Genomic DNA, 22,874 nt, shown 5'->3' on the forward strand with positions numbered 1-22,874 from the left:
ATGTATCATACACACTCTATTCTAGCCTTTTTGTGGGTGTGTGGGGGGGAAATAACTGAAGAGACTGGCACCCCAGGACAAAATGTACGTACAAGTGTCCTCAGGGCATGACAACCAGCCTGAATCAAATATGTGCAATATTAATGTGTGAAAGTTTTCTCTGGGCTAAACAGTATAAACACTCTTAGGTCAGTGGGTTGATGGCAATCTACACTACAAAGCAGCTGCATGTTGTTTTCCATTATCCTCTCTGCTAACAGCTGTAACCTTTAGATCATCATCACATCATCGCCATCACAGTTATTTACTCAGTGCTTTGGACTTCTCACATATTACATGTATTCTCTTTCTGCTTTAAATAATATCTAATGCATATTTCTACTTTGTTTTATTTCACTATTTGCACTATAAACCTAAAGACACTGAAAATAGTTTTTATAACCACTTGGTTTAATTGCATTGCGTGAAAACATATAATTACAGTATGGTGGAAGCGACTGCGCCTTATTTCCCATCATGTTTATGCCGAATCGAGCAGCCACTGCTTAGCAATGTTAAGATTTATAATTCAGACTTCAAGTGTTGCTTTTAGTGGGTGTTTGGATGTGTTTGATCTGACGATGGTGGGGGTGACTATGGGAGTGACTGGTCATCTAAAGCATTTTCTTCTTTGATGTGCAAAGAACTGAGCCAGTTATGTAAGTAAGTCTAATTTTGCCATCAATAAGAGCTTGTTCATATGAATAAACTCGTGGCTGAAAGAAGTATTTGGTGTGAATGTCTGTGTGTGTCGTGTTTCTTTGATGAGATTTGGCTCATATTTAAACGTCTTTAATTCTTCCACCGTCCCGTTTTTGTCCCCAAAAGATGTTTGTAGGTGTTTACATTCAGCTGCACAGACTGTTTATGTTTATCTCACATGTATGTGAGATCAGGCGACATGAGGCATGTAAAAATTTCAGCTTTTCCTGTTCACGTGTGAGAATAGAAGCAGCTATTTTAAAAATAAAAGTATTCCAAGTTTTAGAAATATTTGTCAGCTCTGGCTGATGTTTTCCCCTCACAGATTTAGAAACATGCTCTGGTTTGCATGTCATTGTGCATGGGTTGTGCTTTATTCCTTTTTTTTTTTTTTTTTTTTTTTTTTGTAGCAGCTGTTATTTGGCATGCACTCCTCCCTTTCTCCATGTGTCTATTCGTGCCTGTCGCTCATTTTGCTGAGAATCCTAGCTGACAACGTCTACACTCAACAACAAAGTGCGTAGTGACAGAAGCATTAACACAAGGCACTGAGTACCTCTGTGATTTTAGCTGGAGCATATCTGTCAGCCACGGCCTAAAGGAGTAAAAAAGCACACATCTGAACTTTCACTGGCTGGTGTTTGGGTGGAGGATTGTGACAGTAAACATCAAAACAGTATAAGTAAAGCTGTGATTTATTGAATGCGCCGCTTGTGTCTTCTTTCATCTCTGCCAGTGATACATTATATGACTTTTCTTCTGCTTTCAAGAACATGGTGATGCGGATGAATTAAACATGTTAAGCAGGAACAGGTCTTTCTCTGAAAGCCTTACCCTTTTCACGATAACCCCTTTTTAGACATTCAGTGGACTTATCACAGCGTATAAATAGGACAGAATTCATTATTCAGGGGAGGTTTCAGTGAAAAATTAATAGTTGTCCCCGGAGGAGGGTCTGTGGTGCTTTGGAGAGGGAAAACCTTTAAAGTGTACATGCTCAGGGGAATCTGGGAAGAGTCTGCCCCTCATATTAAAACCTTTACCATGCTACACTTCACATTGATATTGGAAATGTAAGTTTGCTCATCACTAATGACTGTGACTAATACAGTATACAGTCTGCATTCATGCCTAAGCTGTCTGCAAAACATTTTGAAGGGGGACAAAGAAAGGACAAGCAAAAAAAAAAAAAAAAAGGGGACAAAATGAGCGTCTGCCTCTGACGCCGACAATTTACGCCGATTACGCTTTCCCAGCGTTGCAGAGGAGGATGGATCGGTAGGAGTTGAGCTGCTGACATCTGCGGAGACTCCTTTTTTCTTTTGTAACCATTGAGTTATTTTGCGCAGAACTACTTCACAATACGATAAACCGCCAGGCGAGAAAAAACACAACAAAAACTCTATATCAGGTCCTCCTCTCAACACTGTCATAAAAGAGATTACATTTTTCACCATAGCCAGATTACTTATGTCCTGAAGTCAAGCTGCTGCTGGTGCTGAGTTGTTTTCAGCCTGCCAGTTATCAGTTGAAAGATGGGCTTCACGATGCCTTTGTATCCACTTTCTATCTGCCTGGCTGTGGAGGCAATAACAGTAATGTATGGCTAAGGGAAAACAGCTAATCATCAATGACTGCAAGATATATGGCATATAGAGTGGCACCTTGTTTATTACCCTCTCTTTTCCTCCTGTGGTATCCATCGGCTGCACAGACAGGCCACCGGATCCGAGAGCTTCTTCAATGTTAATTTGATTCATTCTTGTTTTCCATAATAATTGGGGGCAATGGGTCAGTGTGATGAATTTGCTTGTTACATGACACAGGGTGTAGCACGTCGGTGGCGGCTGTACAGTTTGTCTTTCTCGTCTCTTCCGTCGTGTAAAACAGGCGCCGCATTTTTATTAGCTGTTTTCTGCAAACATCAAGTTGTTACTGGCTCCTATATATATATATATATATATATATATATGCAACAAGCTTCTTTGAGGACTCGCTTATGCCTCCAATCAGCTTCTAATTTGATTTTAAAAGGAAAGCTTAGAGAGTTATAAGTGACATTTACGTTTTTAGATCAAAGTCACCCCCCCCCCCCTCCAAAAAAAAAAAAAAAAAGATGTGAAGATTGTTTTGATAGTAATCCAGCTGGAACAAGCCAATCTTCTCGCAAATATCAGACTGCATTGTCAGGTCTCACTTAATCAGCCTGTTTTCCTTTCTTTTTAATCCTTCTAATATATTTTCACTTCCTTTTCATTCCACCCTCTTTATTCTCATCTCCCACTCCTCGCATTATCTACACAATATGGAAATGTTCAGCCACTCATCCATGTGCAATGAATTTTTAAGGTGGATTCAATTTTTTTTTTTTTTTTGTCTTATAAATATACATTTATGTATTGCCTTCTTGTCAGTAAGAGCACACCTGCACAGTATATCTGCAGTATCATCCAGTGTCTCCACAAGTGCAGAATTACAGGCAGGGGAATGAATGGCTACCTTCTTGCATGAGATTTTAAACTGAGAGCAATCACTGCATGCGTGTGGGTTTAAGAGTGTGCGCGCCTCCACAAGCATGTCTTGTGTTTCTGCCCCCCACAGAAATTCCCTGCCTCATTCTGTGTGTCATTGTGGTGATGAGCGCTGATTGCAGATTGTTATGGTGTTTGCACCTCTCATCTATCTGGCCCATGCTGAGTATTTGGCCAGGCCTGATTGTGTTGATGGTGACACCGGCGTCTTGTCCTCGGGAGGGAAGGCCCAATAGTAGTTGAGGCATAATGGAAGACATGTAATCAACCAATGTCACACACACACACATTTAAAAAAAAAAAAAAAAAAATCAAGTGTAAGAAAAGTGTTTCTGTTATAGCCTCCAACTGTGTTTTCAGTTGATGGAAATGGTGCAAATGCAGCTGGAGGTGTCAGACCTTGCTTTTGTGTAAACATTTTATGCTGTGGCGAAATGAAATTTTGAGGTGTTTTTTTTCCCCATCTCCCCTTGACAACAAAGGTGACTGGTAGAAAATGGAATTTACATTAAATTAAGCCCGTACATTCTTCCTATGTTTTATAGTCACAGTGGAGAAATGGGTACTTCAACCTACAACATACTTTTAATCAATAGCAACAAAAAGAAAGAAGCAAGTGTTTGGCACTTGCTTGTTCAGGAGATCCTTTCTCTCTTTGTGCACTTTGTCCTCTCTCCTTGCTTTGTTATTTGTTTTGGTGTTCTAATCTCTGCCAAGTCAATAATATTCTTTGTTGTCTGAAATTGTGTGTCGGGAACAAAAAAGGCCTCCTCCTTTAGCTGAAAGTACCTGTCTGTGACTTTTCACTCTCTCTCACACTCCCAGATAAAGTAATCATTAGATGTTGTTTTCTGCCTGCAATTACTTTCAGTTACAATGGGTCAAACACTCGGAAAGCAAAAGGGGTCGCAAGAAGACAAGGCTAGATGGATTACAGGCGAGGAACTGTATAGGTCCCACAAGTGCTGATAAATACGTATGTGGCTCGGAGACTCACCGTTGTCAGCAGCGTCTTAGTAAATGCATCAGAAGTAATTAGTCTAGAGTATATATGGACAACCTCTCTCCCTTCTTATCTAAATCACATTGTCTCTTTTAAAAAAGGCCATTTGTTTCTTCTGACATTATTTGTTTTAAGAAGTAAAAAAAAAAAAAGACGAAGACAGCAAGGACTCCGCTATTTCTTATATCTCACTTTCTATCTCTTCTCAACAGAACTGCTCTGAAATTTATGTTTCACTGAAAATAAAAACCCTCTTTGTTGTCATCGCAGCAGATTGATAACCAACCTTTTGCATAAAGGGCTTGTGCTTTGGTTGCCCTGATGAAGATGACCAGTAGAAGACAAGTTGTTGCTCGTATTACGGGGAATACATGGAACGATGCCTGGACAAAACATTAAGTCTGTTGCTGCAGTGAGGTATTTACTTCTCCAACAGGGACAATGACCACAATGACAGCAATTACCGCCTTCACCGGGGGATTACACGGCACATTCAACCGATAGAAAGGAAAGAAAACCAAACAGCATTCAAGTTTGATGTGCAAAGGAAAGTAAACTTTCAAACTGATTGCCATGGATACGGGCTCTTCGCACGAAGTAGAAAACCTTGTCTCAGAGCTCTCAAACTCTTAATTCATAATTAATGTTGTGTATAAACAGGCCTCACAAGTATGACATATAATTTTCATTTCTTCATAAAACCAGTCTCCCCTGAATTTGAAAAGTCTTCAGTGCGTTTATGAGTTTATATGCATAATCAAAACTGCTGCACGGATCAGTCACAAGCGTGCTACTTCCATATAAGCCAGCAGAAATGAGGGGAAGCAGTAATATGCATCAAACATGAACAAGCTCGGTGGGCAGCCTTGTTTTTGTGATTCAGGGGAAGTCAGACATTGGTCGATCCTTTAAACGATGTTTGTCAGAGCTGAGATGCAAGTAATGGCACCCTCTTTTCACTGCAACACCAAGTGGTTTTAATGGGGCTATTATTATTAATAACCATCCATTTGCTTATCCAGATTGAACGTTTGGAGTGAGCATAAGGCAGAATGGGGAGATAAAGTCTAATTACAAACTCAATTATTTCTACTCAGATTCTATTTCTTTGAAATAGTCTGTCATATGTATTTTGGATGGTTTTTCTGCCTTTTTTTGTATTTTTTTTTCTTGACTTCCTTCTCATCCATTAATTCTTTATCACACAAGAACATATAATGTGACGATGATGATAATATTGCATTCTTGATTATAGTTTTCCATGTAGTACTCCATTATGGTTATGTAACTAAGAGAGGGATTCTCTTTTATAATGCATCTTGTGGCGCTATCAGACTTGTTGATCCCAAATTATCTGACACCGAGAGGGGCAGAGCACAGAGTGATGTTGCTCTAGGTGGTGAAAGGTGTATTTATTTGGCTGTTGCACTCTGGACTATGTATGAGTGGCTGCACTTCTGTGGATGTTGTGTAACCAGCTGAAATAACCTTTGCAGTCTTCACAGTGAATAAAAAGAACTGTGTTGCATAGTGACTGTACATGCTCCAAAACTATGTTCAGTAAAAATAAAGAAAAAAAAGATGAAGTCAAAGTGTGGTGATTAGTTTGTGTTGATTTATAAAAACAACTCAGTACCTCATCACTAGTATTTAGTCACTAAAGTCCATATTGACATGCAGGCAGGGAACATTACTGTTCTGGTGTGACAATGCATTGTTTGATGCCTTAATGCAAGCAAGGTTCAGGCAAACAAATATTATATACAAATATTATATAAGGTGAGTCAGGGGCCTGGTCCACCACCCTGATGCCTGCTCAAAGAATTTAATGTGCTAGCACACAATTATCCTTTTAATTAGCAATAATGAGTTTTTGCATTCTGAAATAATGAGTTGAATTGTGATATGTGTGCAGACCTTAATGTGAAGTTCATCAAGATGTAACAAGCTCTGTCAGTAAATATCATTAACTGTCATGTTAAATATCTCAAACCATTGTACTGCAAAGACCCAATCAGTTGACTAATATGCATTATACCTGCATGTGGGAGTGTGTATGTGTGTGGTTCTGCATCTGAGATCATGAAGAGTATGCAGTTGTGGATTTAATGGCCATTAAAAAAAAGTGTAATACTATATATGGTAATCCAGATGTTTAGCTGGTATGAAAATCTTATGACATCAAACCTGAATGGGTTCATAAATAAATGCTCTTTGCATAGGACACGTTTAAACATTATGATGTTAGATAATTACCAAAGTGAAACTATTTATCTTTGTGGCCTGTGTTTTGTCACCTGCCTGTTAGCATGCAAAAGCAGTGACTGAATATTATTATATTATATTTATTCTGCATTACAATTTGCTTTCAAGCAGGACTGAATGTGCACACACCAAATGTACCCAGCAGAGACCTAATGAGTACCAGTTGCACTCTGTCAGCCACACCTTGTGTCCAGTCAATCTGCAAGCTGCAATCTATGCAATATTTTAATTTAGCACAAAACATGTACAGTGGCTTTCTCATCCTTCTCTCAGACATATGTTCAATGTTTATACAAGCTGTAATGTTTGACTGAGCGAACGGAAGGTCAGTTGAATGTGGATGCAGTGGTGTTCGATCTGTGGCAGGCCAAAGGATGTGTTGATGTTGCAGAACAAGATTGCTTGAGGCTACCACTGGTATTGACCTTGTGTAAGATCACAAGATCAAGTAGGAAACCTAGAACTGTGGCACAGTCTCAAGAAATTCACAAGTCCATGGATAATAGATCACCTTATGACACAGGCTGTTTCGAATCAGATCATGAACTGAATATCATTGAATTTGTGCAGTAGGCAGCAGTCAGATTGCAGCTGAGCTTCTTTTAGATGTTGCGTTGACAGTGCATAGTTACTAAACAAGTATCAGGGTTATTTTCCAGCCACATCACCGCTACACAGTGAAGATAAATCATCTCAAATGAGAAGTGTAGATCTGATCTCAGTCGTGGTATTACTCCCCATTGTTTGCCATTATCCCCACTTGTCTGCCATTCAAATTTCCTTGAAGGGAACACAGAAAAGAATGTTCACACCATCAGGGGATCTGCAGCATCAGTGATGTGTGATTTTTCCCGAAAGCTCCGTGGGGTACAGTTGTTTCCCCAGAATACAAAAGACAGCGGCATCACAAACGGGTTGCGGCATACCTCTAGCTGACAAAAGCAACGAGAGCTGTCAGCGACATCACTCAAGTCACGCTCCCACCCTCCCAAACCCACCACTGCATATCTTAACTATCCTGCCGGAATAGAAAATAGTTCAGGACCATGTCTTTTTGAGAGGCTCCTTGGAAAAAAAAAAATCATATAACTTGTCTAAATGTGGCAGTCTGTGGACATCAAACTGCTCTGAATTTAAACTGCTTAAAGTTATGGACAGGTGCTGGGCCAGAGACAGCTGCATGGAAACTACAATAATCAACTGAGAAGTGACTGTAGATCATCACCTGACTTCATGTCTGCCAAAACTAATATTTGCTTTAGATATTTTAGACTTCCATAGTGTCTTTATATATAGTGTCTTTATTCTCTCAGTTGGTGTATTGCATACAGCATTTCCATGGTAGCGAAAATTACATTTTAGAGTCTTACAGCATTATATTTTCTACAGTTTTTAATAATTTCATTTAAATAATATATGAAATACAAAATACTTGACCATATATTGAAAATATTTGAACCAATTCAAACCATAACATTTATAATGGACCAGAAATATGTAAACGTAAATACTTGTAATTGAGGCTTGAGGAGCCTGTTAATAAAATTAATCAATTTAAATGCAAAGTTTATTATGATTATGTTAATGTGTAATCTGTACACATTAAATCTAAATGAATAAATAACAAAACATTAGAAGCATAGTGATTTGTTTGGACTCTCTTATAAATACACATCACAGCTTGCTTTGAGCCATAATGTTGTATGATGTCACAGTGTCAGGTGAGCTCTGCTCTGCATGTTTATATTATGGAAGTCTTAATTAGGCTGTGCATGAGAGGTACATATTTGACAGTAAACTCAACAATTCCCCAACACTGAGCAAAGAACTTGCTTCAGGGAGAGAGCATTTGAGACTGTGCATTCTTTAAAAGAAACTGATCGCTTATCTGCAGGCCACAGATAAACTTTCATTTATGACCCTTTTATTATATGTTAAAGATATCATCACCTGTGACTGAATGGATCAGTTATATTTAATGAAGAAGTAATGAATCCCATAAGGAAACACAAAAAACTTTTTTTTACTACATTACCTCATTGTAAACATTAGAACCCTGGAAAAAAAAAAAGTAGATAACACTTGGGGAAAGATTGTGACAGGGCATGACAGAGACTTGGCTCAGCCCTATTGAGGAAGCTCAGAGAATGAGAAAGCATCCATTTTTGCCTTAATGAAGTTAGTGACCCTCTGAAAGGTGACACATTTACCGCCCAAGGGATTTATACACTCCTGCTCCACAGATCCAGTTCAATATGGAGAAGACAGATTTGGATCCACGTGGGCACTCCAAATATATCCTTGCAATTTATGCCATGTGATTCATTTCCAGACTCTGCTCTGACAATTAATGTTGATGCAGTGATGCCTGATCTGGGGAAACACTACCATACATGAAATGTATGCAATGGACCATTCCTCACCAATCTTAGTGCTTTTGTGTGACCAGACTGGTATAACTAAATAAAATCTCATATTATATATTCATCTGTTTCAGTGCTGTAACAGTAAATAAGGTGTTTGGATTTTTTTTTTTTTTTTTTTTTTTTTTTTTAACACAGCTGTGATTGAAAATATGTGGAACTGCGTGTTAAGGAAAAAGTCAGTAAAGTGTGCTGGGGTCTGAGACTGCTTTATTATTTATAGCATTCTTACTTATGCAAATACACTAAATAATTTCTATATGACAGCTTGAAGCTGGGGCCTAGAGGAGCGATGTGATGTTTGAATGAGGACTCGCTTTCCTTTGCGTGGCCTAAGAAACATAACACTGGAGGCTCCGGGTTGCTTTGGTGCATACTGTTTTACATTCTAATTATCTGGCATGACAGGCTTTATTGCTACGTCTCTATGCCAAAGCCTTATCCCCAACTCATTCCACATGTGATGTCAGTGTCGGGATAATGAGATGAGATAGTTTGAGCGCTTGGCCTTGCACACTCGCCTCTTCATTCTGTTTGCAGTTTTTCCTCCCTTCCATACAGGAAATGCAAATGCTGGGACAGTAATAACCACCTTAAAATGATTATTTATTATTTATTAAATTATTATTATTATTATTATTATTATTATTATTATTATTATTATTATTATTATTATTATTATTCCATTAGGTTTATTTTGGACTTTAGGAAATCAAAAGGGCAGTGACAGAGATTTGAAATAAAGTACGTTGTTAAGAAGTTCATTAAATATTTAACATAGTACAGCCAATCTGAGACACAGGCAGGCAGACATATTTTTTCGAACTCTAATTAAGCTGCAGGGAATTTATTGCGTATTGTAGGTAAACAGACAGAGTCATGGGAATACCAGTTGAAATTAAATGCTCTGTTGGTGTTTCTCTCGTTACAAGATGAAATGAAACGTTTATCACTGACTTTCATTTCTCTAAAAGGCTGACATTCTGTAGGTCAATTTCTGATAAGACAACAACTTTTTAATTTATTTATTTAACGATTCACGAGCTCATGCATTGCTTTGACTTCACCCGAGTAAACTGATTGTGTTCCAGCTGCGCTCTGACCTGTTGTACTAAATGTGTTGTTTTCCTCTGTCCTCTCATTCTTACAGCCATTGAGGTGAACCTGCAGAAAGCCTTGGCTGAGGCCTCTGAGACCTGTACCCAGGAGTGTCTAATACTGGGCCACTCTGACAGCTGTTGGATGCCCCCAGCCCTGGCCCAGTTCCAGAGTTCTGGCAGCAACAGCCCCACCTCCACCCCTACCACCACCACCATCACTGCTACCCTCCCTTCCTTTGGCTTCCAGCAGAGCTGTTCCCGGGGAGTAAAAGCTAACATGGGCAGCATGGGGGTCATGGATGGCCGCCATACTCTTGGCAGGTCTGTGCCCAGAAAAGATGAACTGGACAAAGGGATCAACCGGCCACAGTTCTACAACACCCTGGATAGACACTGCAGTAGTAAGAAGGAAGACCCTGTTAAGGTCATCCCCCTAGCAAGCTTCTCGTCGCCTGGGCAGCAGACACCAACCGGTGGAAGCAGCAGCTCCTTCTTACATGAGCATCAGCTGTAATAGTAAAAGACAGCTCTTCATTGACATACAGTACATATGACTCAGTCCATTGATGGGTTATGACTTTATGGTTAGTATGTATGCGTACGTGTGGAGGTATGCATAATTTGAATGATTCTGTTCAGTTCGAGCTCAGTTTTACCAGTGAAGGCATCTTAGCATGGATAAGACTCTGCTGATGTTATCAAGACAAAATGAAATGGAATCAGTCAGACAGCTTAAGCATTTAAAGGAAACGTATGTCTCAACACATGTATAATAACAAGAGGTAGTTCCGCACCAAAGTAGATCCATCAAAAAACTAAAAAAAAAAAAAAAAGAAAAAGCAAAAAGAAAAAAAGCAGACAAAAAAAAGACTATTTTGCTTTCAGTTTGGTGATGTTTGCTTAGTGACACAAAAGACCACTGTACACTTGAAGCTCCTTTGGTCTAGCTTAGTAAGACTCTGTTCTAAAATATCCTTTCCTGGCACAGAAACAAATGCAAATGCAGTACTTTGTGTTATGAGTAAGCTAAACTGGCTTAAATGTTAATTATGAACTCCGGGTTAATAGCATTTCTGTTAACGTTCTAGTGAAGTATTGCTCCTTATATCATGTGGCACAAACTGGCGGTGGAAGATGCTTCTTTTGTTTGCCTCTACATGTTTCAGAAATCTGTTTTGGGTCAAGGGGACTGAGGAGGGATTAAAAGAAAAAAAAAAAAAAAGAAAAAGTCTCCAAAGCATCACTAGACTGATAATAGACATCACCACACCACCATATTTTGCATTCATTCCCATTACGGACCAGTATACAAAATGAGCCGCCCCTCAAAACATACTACAAATCCTCGCCCGTGCACACTTGCATACTCATGATGTTTTTCCATATGGTGATTGCTCCATCTCTGCCAACTCTATTAAGAAAATGTTCACTCCTAGCATTATCTCAGTAGCTTTGTCTTGAAAAGCTCAGACAGATGCGCTTTGGAAATGTAGGCTTTGTTTTCCTCCTTTTGTTTCACATTTTGCTGCTCAGAAACCTTCACATAATAACAGCTATAGAGCCAATTATGAAATTCTTGCTCTAATTACTTTGATGTGAGATCTCAGTAGCGACCCTTATTGTGGTTAAGAAGCTTGGAACGATTCTGTTTCTAATTCACAGAAATATGCTCTGAATATGCACACAATAGGTGACAAGGGTTCAGAGACAACAGCTTTATATATTTCCTCTGTTCTAATCATGTTATTAACACTTATGTTCCTAAAATTCATTTTTAATCTGTGCATTCAAACAGCAGTTATTGTGGGCTGTAAAGTTTCTGATATCAGTTTGTACTGTGTTGACATGAGGATAATAGACCGGACTGCTAAAATTTATTCAAAGCCCTGAGTCAAACTGAATTATTTATGCTAGTTTTATTTTTGTAGTTATCTGTAGAATAGACATATGAGCCATTTGAAAGCCACTCGTGTGCACACTGCTCCACACATGGTTCCAAGAGAAAACTGCATCAATGCCTGAAAGTGCAAATTGTTCAGACGATAATAAGTACTTCATACTAACTTGGCTCGTAGCAGATTGGGTGCAGCATAATGTATTGCTACAGCAATACGTGACTTTGCTGATATCCATTTTTCTTTCTAGTAACATCCAAGCCAGGTGTCTACATCATCAGGTATATGATTCATGCGATTCATTTTCTTGTACCATCTTGCAAATTGGGAGCAGGCCTAAATCTATAATGCAACATGGTATTCTCAAGGGAAGGTGCAAGGCAAATTGTGTTTGTATGCTCTTAGCTTTTCTATTTTCTCAAATCAGGACTCTTAACAACATAAAGAGAATTTATCTGATACTCAGTGAAATGATCACTTAAGGGAACGGTGTGTCAAGGACACAGAAAGGGCAATTCAATTTCACCTCAGTCAATTATGAAAATGAATTGAATTCAAAACAGCCAAGTTATATAAATAAACAGCCATTTATGAAAATGTCCTCTATTTTAAAATCCAATTTCAGCTCATTTAGTAATATTTTTGCCATTTCTCTCTAACTTCTCATCTCCTTTCATTGTCTTAGGACAGACACAGAGCCGTATCCACAATACATTTTTAATCAAAAGGAGCACATATCAAAGGGAACACACATCATGATGTCAGTGAATATTGGAGTTTTATCACCCTGCCAACGCAGATTCCACCTCTGACATCCAAGATCAGTGGTATGTGATTCAAAAGTTGCCTCAAAGCCCTTCTACATGCTGAGAAAAATATCTGTAAAAATAACCAGAAAGTCACGGCAAAAAATTACCAGGATAGTTTCGCTGTTGATTGTACACACACTTTTATTAATCCAAACACAGTAATTTTGTACTTCCACAGTGCATGCCATGCTGCATTCACAGACATGTCTTTTAATACAAAAGCTAAAAATGATGTACTTTCATAGACCTGTTACATTCATTGAATGATCCCACAGTGACCAAAGGTTGGAATGGAATATTTGGAATTTGTTGACAAAATTAAAATATGTACTTATAAATTGACAACACGTGACTGAGTTCAGTTTCAGTCAAGTTCTTCTTCAACATCATTTTAACTTCCAGTGAAACACAGAGATTATTCTGAGGTAGTGGCAGACCGCGTGTGATTAGGGGGGTATTGCTATAATCTACCATTTGATGGTGAAAAACATACATACTTTCTGCACAGTTCAGTGCAGTCATGGCGCCAGCATTAACAGTTAAACAGATCAGAACATCCAACTACATGGTAGAAATGAGAACATAACACAGGCAGTGAAGCACATCACTAACATTTATAAGATAACTATCACAAAGCTAAATTCCTGCTGAATATGGATTTCCCATGAGCCTTTACGGTATCTACACAACTGGTACTGTAGATCTGTGACTATTAAGATCAGTGTAAGTGTTAGTTTCCTAATGACAATGTTAAACTTTATAGTGAAACTTCAGAACACAGGACTTCAGCTATGTTTAAGTTCTTTTGTTTTTTTGTTTTTGTTTTTTTTTTTTCCCAAGATGCAATGCAGAAATAAAACCATGAAGGTGAAACTCCTGTAAAAAGTTCAAATCAAAAATTCCATCAAAAATCCACGATATGATTGGCCCTATTTTTGACAGACTTTTCTTCAAGTGTAGTTTTTCTTTTTACAGTTGTATGAATGAGTTTTGTATCTAGAGGAATGAGCTAAATTTCTTACGAAACATCCCCATGGATTTTCCCCACTGGGTACACATCGCCTCTTGGTTAAATGATTATATGTGTGACACAAACGACTGTCCCCTTCTTCATACCATGAAATGAGAGAGTAGCTATCTTTGAAATACATATGAGATTATGAACAATGTCAAACTGTAATAAATGTGTGACTGTTTAAAATGCTCTACCTGATCACATGTGTACAATAAGCACAATCTTAAATATTTGTAGCCCCTCACTATCCTTTAGTTGATTCTCTCCCATATGACTCCTTTGTACTAAAGTGTAGCAGCAGCCACGTTAATAAAAGGACAACTTCTTAAGGAAATGGTACAGTAACTGCATGAATGTACACCAGTAGGATGTTGCTTTTGATAATGAAACATGTTTTGCTGTTCTTTTTATTATTGTATATCTGGATGCATTTGGTTTACCACATGTCCCTCAGAGGTAAACAGTGATGGGCTGTTTATTTGACTTAGAATGAGGGGCATACCATTTGAATGTCCATTATTATTGTCTTTTTTTTTTACATGAAGTTCCTCTAAGAGGCTATTCATTGTGTCAGAAATGTTATGCCTTAAGAAACACTGAAAAAGGCAAAAGTGGCGAGTGCTCATGGGATTTCATTTTGCATGATTCTGTTTTCATTTTGTTTTAAAATATATATGTATATTTTTTACTCCTGCCACCCCAGTGACAGAAGTAGAGACAATAATTTACATGCAACTTAACACTTGCTCTTTTTCTCTGATTTTCTTTTCCTATCAAAATGCGCGTCATGATCACCATGTCACAATCTGCATGAACTGTTTGGACTATGATGAGGCATTCTGACACTTGACTGCGCGCTTCATGCATCAATCATTGCAATCTGTGTCCGTATTGATATTTATTTCTATACCTGTTTGTCTGTCTGATGGAATAAAACTAATGTTGCATAGTGTACACATTCAAACCTAGTGAAGTGTGCGCACCACTTGCGCATCTACGCATAGACAAATAGCAAATATCCAAACTGTCAGGTGAAGTGGATTTTAAACTGTACATAGCAGTGCCCCTAAAGAACTGTTGATAATGGTCACAAACTGGAAAAACACTCAATGATGACTGGATACTGGAATTCATAATGTACACAATGGGGAAAAATGGAAAATATAAGAAGTGATGAGATGACAATCTCTGTTGTAATGTAAATGGACACACATGGATAATGCAAATGAGTGTGTTTGAATGTGCTCATAGGTGATCTTGTAAGTATGCAAGCAAGAGCATGCGTCTCTTTGCATGTATGCGTGTGTGTGTGCGTGTGCGTGCGCGTGTGTCCTGGCATGCACATTGCCAGAGTATTTTATGTACACAAATGTATCTTGTACAAAAAAAAAAAAAAAAACTGTAACAAAATACGTTATAAGAATTAAGTATATGCTTGTAAAATAGTCATCAGTGAGTCGGGTCAAGTTTGCTTTGAGAGAAGGCTTCAATGCTTGCCAGCAAATCTGTAATGGTCAGTTAAAGCTATACAGTCTGTGTTGTCATGCCTTTGTAAGATATCCCACTGACTTCTATGAAAAAATAATGACCTCCCATATGGTGAAATGATTTTTCTTGTCATTGAATTTTACTTGAGCCATTAAATATTGAGACCTCAAAAAAAACACAATGATCATGCTTCTTTTTAAATGGACATTAGCGTCTGTTTTTTTTTTCTTCTGAATATTTTATGACAATAACAGATTAATTTGGATATCATAATCCCACTATATTTACGTACTTCATGACAGTACGTGTTTACAGTATGAAACCCTTTGCACTGGGTAGAGATGTTCACCTTCATTGTTAGAGAGAATTAATACTGTCTAGGAAAGTGTTGATGAGACATATGGAGGACATGTTACGTGTTCTGTGTGTTGCTCCATCTTGCAGCACCATCATTACCAAGGTGGCAAGTTCTAATTATCTCATATCTGCTACCACCTGCTAACAGGGATGGCAGCATGGACGGATGATGTTAGACAGTGGTCCACAGTTAATGATGACGGCATCTTATCTGGAGATCTCAAAGTCATTCTGTTTTCCATATTAGTTAGAAATTAGTGCATCCATGTAAACTTTGCTTCATTTTACAGAACCAGATTTCAGGAACTGACATTCCCCACCTGAGTAGAAAACACAAATCTGGTTGAAATGAGTTATCAAAAGCTGGTGAAGAAATAACTTAATTTTCCATTTACTATTTCAATTTGACATGGTTTTGATAGAGTGTAACTAGTTTAGACTGCAGAACAGTATGTGAACTGTTCGTGTTACTCACTGTTTAATTTTCATTTTCTGGTTACATCGTTGCCATCATAAGAGCAAATAACGTTACATTTAACAATATCTGTCTAAGTAGTCTTTAAAGCTGGGGTAGGTTATTTTGCCCAGAGACATTTTTTTTAAACTCTGGGTTAAGTGGTTCCTCATCCTGATAGTAGTCTGTACATTTTGTAATCATAAATAGTAAGAAATACAGTTAGACCCCTCAGTTTACTGTAAATCTGTAAAAACTCTGACCAATCAAAACTTTTGGGCCGAATTGAAGTTGTTCATTTCCTGTATAGCTTCTTCATGGTTAAGAAAATGCAAGAAGGATTTCCCCGACCCGGCTCGTTTTATTTGCCTCCTCCTGCTAAACAGCCAAAAAAGAGAAAATTGTTGGTGGAAAAAGCTGTGAACTAGAAAAGCACTCAGAAAGCGCAAGCCTTGGCCACGGCTTTTGAAAAATTCCTGGATTCGAATGGTGATCCGGATCACCACCGAAATTAAATCTGTTCTTCCTTTTGACATTTCCAACAACTCCTGAAGATGTAATTAAAATCCGTCCATAACTTTTTGAGTTATCTTGAACACAAACAGATAAACTCAGGTAAAAACATAACCTCCTTGGCGGTGGTAAGAAAAAACCTTTCATCACGCAAGGAGCAAAACCAGAGGGGGAGGAACCAAAATATGGTGCTACTTTCAGATCTTGCTAGCTCCCCAACATACCTACACTTGCTTTAACTTTGAGCAACCCTGCAGTTTCTTGTCTTTTAGCCCACTAACATGAACCAGCATAACAATGTTTACTGCTGCACCACATTCAACATAAAATTTGTAGATTTTTAGAGTCCATTTGCCAAGTGTCCACCCTGCTGTTGTTGGGAATAACAATGTCAACACCCTACCATCAGTGGACCTCACACTGGCACACCGTCTACTCATGTGTTTGTATGGATTTGTCTGGACTTTTCATGTGCTAACAGCGCTCTGAATCTATCAGAAAGTAAAAACAACTCCAGACGATATCAAACAGCTGGTGAAAATAAGTCTATGTCCAAAAATAGAAATAACTGTCACACATGGGACTCTAATTGAGATCAAATGGTCAAAAGTTTTGCAAAGCAGTCCAACAGAATATCATTATGTGGACCTATATGATGTGGCAAAGCGAAATAGCTGTAAAGGTGTGTGGTGCGATGCCACGCAGCTCCATGTTGTATTCTAAACACAATCCTATACAATGTCATATCTTTCTCACATCTTGATGACATTGACTAGGCCAAAAATACCTTTAAAAGTGGATAGAAGGGATGTTAGATGTTAGTGCTAATCCATAAATTATGATATAATTAATTCGAGACGAATTCAGTGTGAACAATTTAAACACTGACAGCACTTTCCACTTCCTTTCCTTGTTTTTCTACTGCACACAAGAGAGACTCGCTGGGCTTGCTTCCACTCTCAGAGTCATGGTTGGGGCTTTGACATTTCGCTCTTTATATGTTGTGTTTCATGGCGTATCACATGAACACTGCCCTACAGAAAACAAAGGCAGTAAATGTTGCCTTCTCACAATGTTGAGCTGTGAATAATGGAACCATTCCAACTTTACAACTGGACAAGCTATGTTTGCTGGTGACTAATTTTCTCTGACCTTACGGTATTGCATGAAAAACTGTCAAATGCTTTTGTCATTCATTTTTTATTCTAAGAACAATGATGCATTTATTGTAATCTAAATTAGCATTTCCAACTTTTAAGTTGGACTCATTGCAATAAAACAATCTCACATGGCTGGAACATTTTGTCAAAGCTCTAGAAAGGAGTTGCCCTGAAGCAACTCCTTTCTAAGAGGTAAAATGGAAGTCATCTGGACTTCCATTTTCCCTTTAAAAGATGTTATTCAGATCAGTTTTGCCATTTTATGCTGATGGTATACTTTATATACTATAAGTTTGTATGCTAACATATAACTTATGTAATATATATAATATATGATGTAACATTTCCAAGATGTATGAGATTGTGACAAATTTCCTTACTTTTTAGATATATCCAGCATGAGAAAACACTGCTTCCCACCATAGGGGAGCTGTCTACCTCATTAGGCTGTTCAGTCATATCGGCATGAGCCATGGACTCAGTGAACTCATAAATTTTGAGAGAAAAATCAATACAACACAATAAACTTTTAGCCTGATGGTTCAATAAAGTCGAGAAGTAAATGTAAGTTTAGGCCAGGGGAAGAAAATAGATCTTTTTGTGTTTGAGCTGAAAATTTTCAGTGACACCTCTGATTTACTTTAGACTAACTGAGCACAATAATCTGTCACCAGCTTCAGTGGCGGACAAAGGCAGCCCGACTTGCTGTCATTTAGTGTCATATTTAGTAAAGAAATAAAAGATAAAAAACAAAGATATAAACATATTTTTTGGTCTTGTCTTTTAATTAATCTGGACCATATATCTATTTATCTATTCTGCTATCTTTCAATCTGAGCCATCCATCCATATATGTTTGATACTTCAGAGGCACACTGTGTAACAGCCTCAACAATCCCCTCGAGCTGTCTATCCTACCTGAGGCTCTTCTGGTTTAATGCTTTAACCACTCTTCTTTTATGAATACACACAAGCCCTGGGAGAGGAAATCTCAAGCATACAGTACAGTGCAGGGGTTGATGTTCACAACAACTGGACATGACAGGATCTCTCAGCACCGACTCCTAACTTGTGCGACATGAAGAGCCGTGACATGCCGCTCGTAACACTGTAAAACCTTTCTGGACTGTGTCATCTTGAAGCCTCTTCAGCATATGCTCACTCCCTAGTCTCCTTTAGAGATTCTGCTGTGACCTGTCCCGTTAGTTTTCCATGGTAATTGGCCAATAATGAGACAGTGCCAGTTCCAAGGATATCTGCACTGTCAAAACACACACCCAAAGACACCAATCTGCATTTCCAGTAATTACTGCATATTTGAACAGTAAAAACTTTGTGATCATAACAGGATGCTCAGACACACACACATTCCAGACACTTCTCTGCCATCTGCTAACAAGCTCAACTTCTTGTATGCCTACTTAGTTCTCAAGGTGTCATCTGTTGAAGTGTCAGGAGAACATATAGAGATTGTCAAACAGTACACTCATTTCAAATTGTAATTAAACTGGCCATCAGGTACCTAGAGGCTGTTTAGTCAACAGCAGGGTACTAATTACTATAAGATGACCTTTGGAATAATATCTGGTGAATTATTCATAGTTGAGAAAATTGCTTCGGAGATATGCCAACAACATCCAAGGGACAGTTGACTGTACACACATGCAAAGAGTCCAGTCTGGCCATGAAAATGAGGTCAGCAGATGAATGAAACTGTACCTTTTAGTAGGAGAAAAAATGGATTACGTGCATTAAGCCCAGAAAGAAAATAATGAACGCATTCATTAACAAAAAGTAAAATTTGAAAATCTGAAAGTAGACTTGCCGAAGCTAAATTAATGTTTAATTGCGAGAGAATATAGCCTGTTTTAGGGTGGTCAGAAAATAAATATTAACTGGCAATGGAAGCTGACGCTTCAGTGTAGCACATTTAAGGCTACAATGCAGGTAAAAGACCAAAACTTAAACTGTGGGAGCATTAACTCCTTGTCTATTCTCTGCTTAACATTTCTTTTTTTTTTTTTGCTCTTTGTTTTAAAGTTATTCGATTGTTTGAAACATTTATGCTGTCACATGAGAAGTAGCAAACTAAGTTTTAATTCAAGTAATATCCTACAGCATACTGAAGAACTCTGAAAACAACTGCCTAGAGAAAGATATTGCACATTACAGCCTATTTTTGATGATCTTCAGCAAAACATAAGGGTGCTTAATTGAATTGAAAGAAACTATTGTTTTATAAAAGAGATGAGGAGATATCAAAGACACAAGGAAGCACGGAAAGAAAAAGAGAGAAAGAGCGAGAAAGTTGCACTAAAATATTCCAACAAATTCATCTGCCTGCGGTGATTTTCAGAACCACTAACAGCATCTATTCCCCCATGCCTCAACTGTTTCTGTGGAGTACTCTGCAGAGAGAGGGCAGAGGTCCTGAAGAGTTTCTTTCCTATCTCTGCGCAACCTTTAGGGACACTTTTGCTAAATTACTCCTGGGACCTTCCACAAAACTCTTCTCCATGTTTCTGTGTGACATAAATACATAAAAATCCATAAAACTAGTGCTTAGTGCTAGACCAGCATGTGGCACCCCCAGAGTGATTGGGGAATCTGGGTTGCTATAGTAATGCTGAGCCTAAATAAAAGTGTGTTTTCCAATCATTTTTGCACACACATTATGATATTTTTACACTGTTTTTATTGCAGAAAAAAAAAGAACTTATGCAATGGATTGAGTTAACCAGGGCTCAGAGAAATAGGTGAAATGACCATGACCTCTTTTATAGTGATGGTGCCAGGTGATGTGTTGCAATCACAAGCTCACACCACATAAACAATGCCAGTCGAAAGTCAATTAGCAGCTTTGATGAAGTGGAGACGCAAATCTCCATGTGTTGGCAGAGCAGCCTGAATGTACGACTTTCAAATAAGAGATTCCCGTTCAGTCCATTTCTGTTAGGTGAGGCAAAATAAACTTTATTATTAGCTTTAAAAAGAAATTGTGTTTTGGGAAACTCAAAAATGCCAGATAAATTTCACTGGCACTGAATTGTCAGGACTGTGGAAATGAAGTAGCTTGAGTTATCTGAAAATTGTCTGAATCTGCTGAATACATGAGGAAGGATTCTGGGATGCTCCCAAAAGATTTCCTTTTTATTTCTTGGGTTTTTTTTTTGTTTTTTGTTTGTTTTGTTTTAATTTAAATAGGAGGCTTTAATTTTACATGGTCGGGGTGTGAATAACTTGTCCATAAAGGTTAATATGGCTGTGTTACCATTTGAAGGCAGCATTCCAGGGATGAAACCCAAAGCAATCTGTAACACAGGACATGTGAGAAAAGTGGAAAGAGGAAAGTGGCCGGAGCAAGCCTGAACTGGTTCTGGAAGTGTTGGGAAAAGCACAGACCAGGCATGCAGAGAGAGGATTTCACAAACGCCCTACCAGAGTAAAAGATACGGCAGGTAAAATATCCCCAATGAAGCACTTGAGATTGTAAATAGTTAGTGAAAAAAGAAACAAACAAATTAAAAAAAAAAAAACAGGTTACCTTGATTGTTACCTTGCTTTTTGTCTTCAGGCTTTTTGGCTGGATCATCCTGGGTAATGACAATACAGGTGGATGGATGTATGAGGTAAACAATTAGATTAGGATCATGTTTATTTTATTAGTTTTTGTGATATATCTAGTATTCGAATCCGCAGATCTGTATTGCACTTTGGGCTTTTTTCATTGTTTTGAATGTGCTATATGAATAAACTTGACCTTGACGCATAAAAAAAAGCTGCCTCTAGACAGCACATCAGGCTTTGCATTTTGCAAACCAGAGTGGTACATTTGGATAAAATTCACATAAATTTAAATAACACATTTAGCTTGAAGAGATTTGTTTTTGGTATATACCATCCTTCCTAATTACAAATGGATATTCAGCCTCCTTCAGCCAGTGCCATCACTCCTCCACTGCCTGTTTAAGCACCAACAACTCATGATAGCTGATACCGTCATTTTGCTATGCTGAGGAAAGCTCACAAAAAATAAGCACATATGCAGTTTAGAGTTCATGAAACTGCACTAAGGTAAAACCGTGTCAATGCTGTGCCAATACTTTAATGATCCACCTCTATCATAAACTGTGATTAGGGTCTCACCGGACAAGAACGGCAACTCTTGTTAAGCTTTTTAAAAAATTGTCTGAGCTTCAGGTGACCACCTGAAAAGTTTGAATGTTGAGAAGCTTCTTTAAATTTAGCACAGAAACAATGACAGGGTGATGAAAAAGGAGGTGACATGACTGCTTATGTGCTTATCAAGTGTCAGTCTCCATGACAAAAAGGTTATGTAATGGTCATTTTATAGCTGTAAAACACATCGTTTGGACGACTGGTCAAAGGGTTTTATCAATTCACTAGTGGCGCGAGCATTCCTCAACACACAACGAAATCCTGCTTTTTCTGTTCTTCTACATACTGTATGAACCATTCCAAGAGTTTCATAAAAGTGAACAAGTGAAAACACTGGTTTGCATTTCCTGTGTAGACCTATATTTCTCATCAGTGGTCAATTTTAAATACCATTTAGCTGAATATGATCAAGACCTGAATGTCTAAATTAAATGTTATCTCACTAGAGCATTGTGGGATATAAAAGAGTGTCAGAAACATGACTATTTCATACTATCAGAGATTACCCTAATAATTGGTCACAGTTAAGGGTAATTGGTGATAATGAACAATGACCTTGTTCTCTTGAAAATTAGAGAACTGATCCCCCATCCACCGTCATTAGAGAGCAATTACTGACAGAATCCACTTAACAATAGCCTTAAACATGCAGAGCTGCAAATCTAATAGGGAAACAATGTGTACATTCTCTGTACAAGTCAATGCATTTTACAGTTTTCCTTTGAACTAGCATTATGATCTTTGAAATCTAAAAACGATTTGAGAAATTAATCATGTTTGTGGATTTTGTGCACAGCAAGGACTGTGAATAAATAAATAAATTATATTAAGAATTATTAAAAATAAATAAATTACTTGGTACCAGGTGGGTAGCAGGAATACCTGACAACTCGACTTAGATGGCTGAGAAATAGACTGCAAATGCAGCCCTCATCCTTATG

General features: G+C 38.1%; 1 protein-coding gene across 1 annotated transcript in view; it reads left to right on the forward strand.

The window, feature by feature from the left end:
• pcdh11 (protocadherin 11) overlaps positions 1-10,577 on the forward strand; it is a gene marked incomplete at both ends in the record, with an annotated part of 122,083 nt that extends 111,506 nt beyond the window's left edge. Inside the window, one exon of the mRNA XM_079250511.1 lies at positions 10,114-10,577. Within this exon, the coding sequence (XP_079106637.1) occupies positions 10,114-10,577 (464 nt within the window). The remainder of the gene's footprint in view (positions 1-10,113) is intronic.
• Between the last annotated feature and the right edge of the window lie 12,297 nt (positions 10,578-22,874).

This window comes from Telmatherina bonti (assembly GCF_933228915.1).
Source record: "Telmatherina bonti genome assembly, chromosome: 12".
In the NCBI taxonomy this organism is placed as follows: Eukaryota; Metazoa; Chordata; class Actinopteri; order Atheriniformes; family Telmatherinidae; genus Telmatherina; species Telmatherina bonti.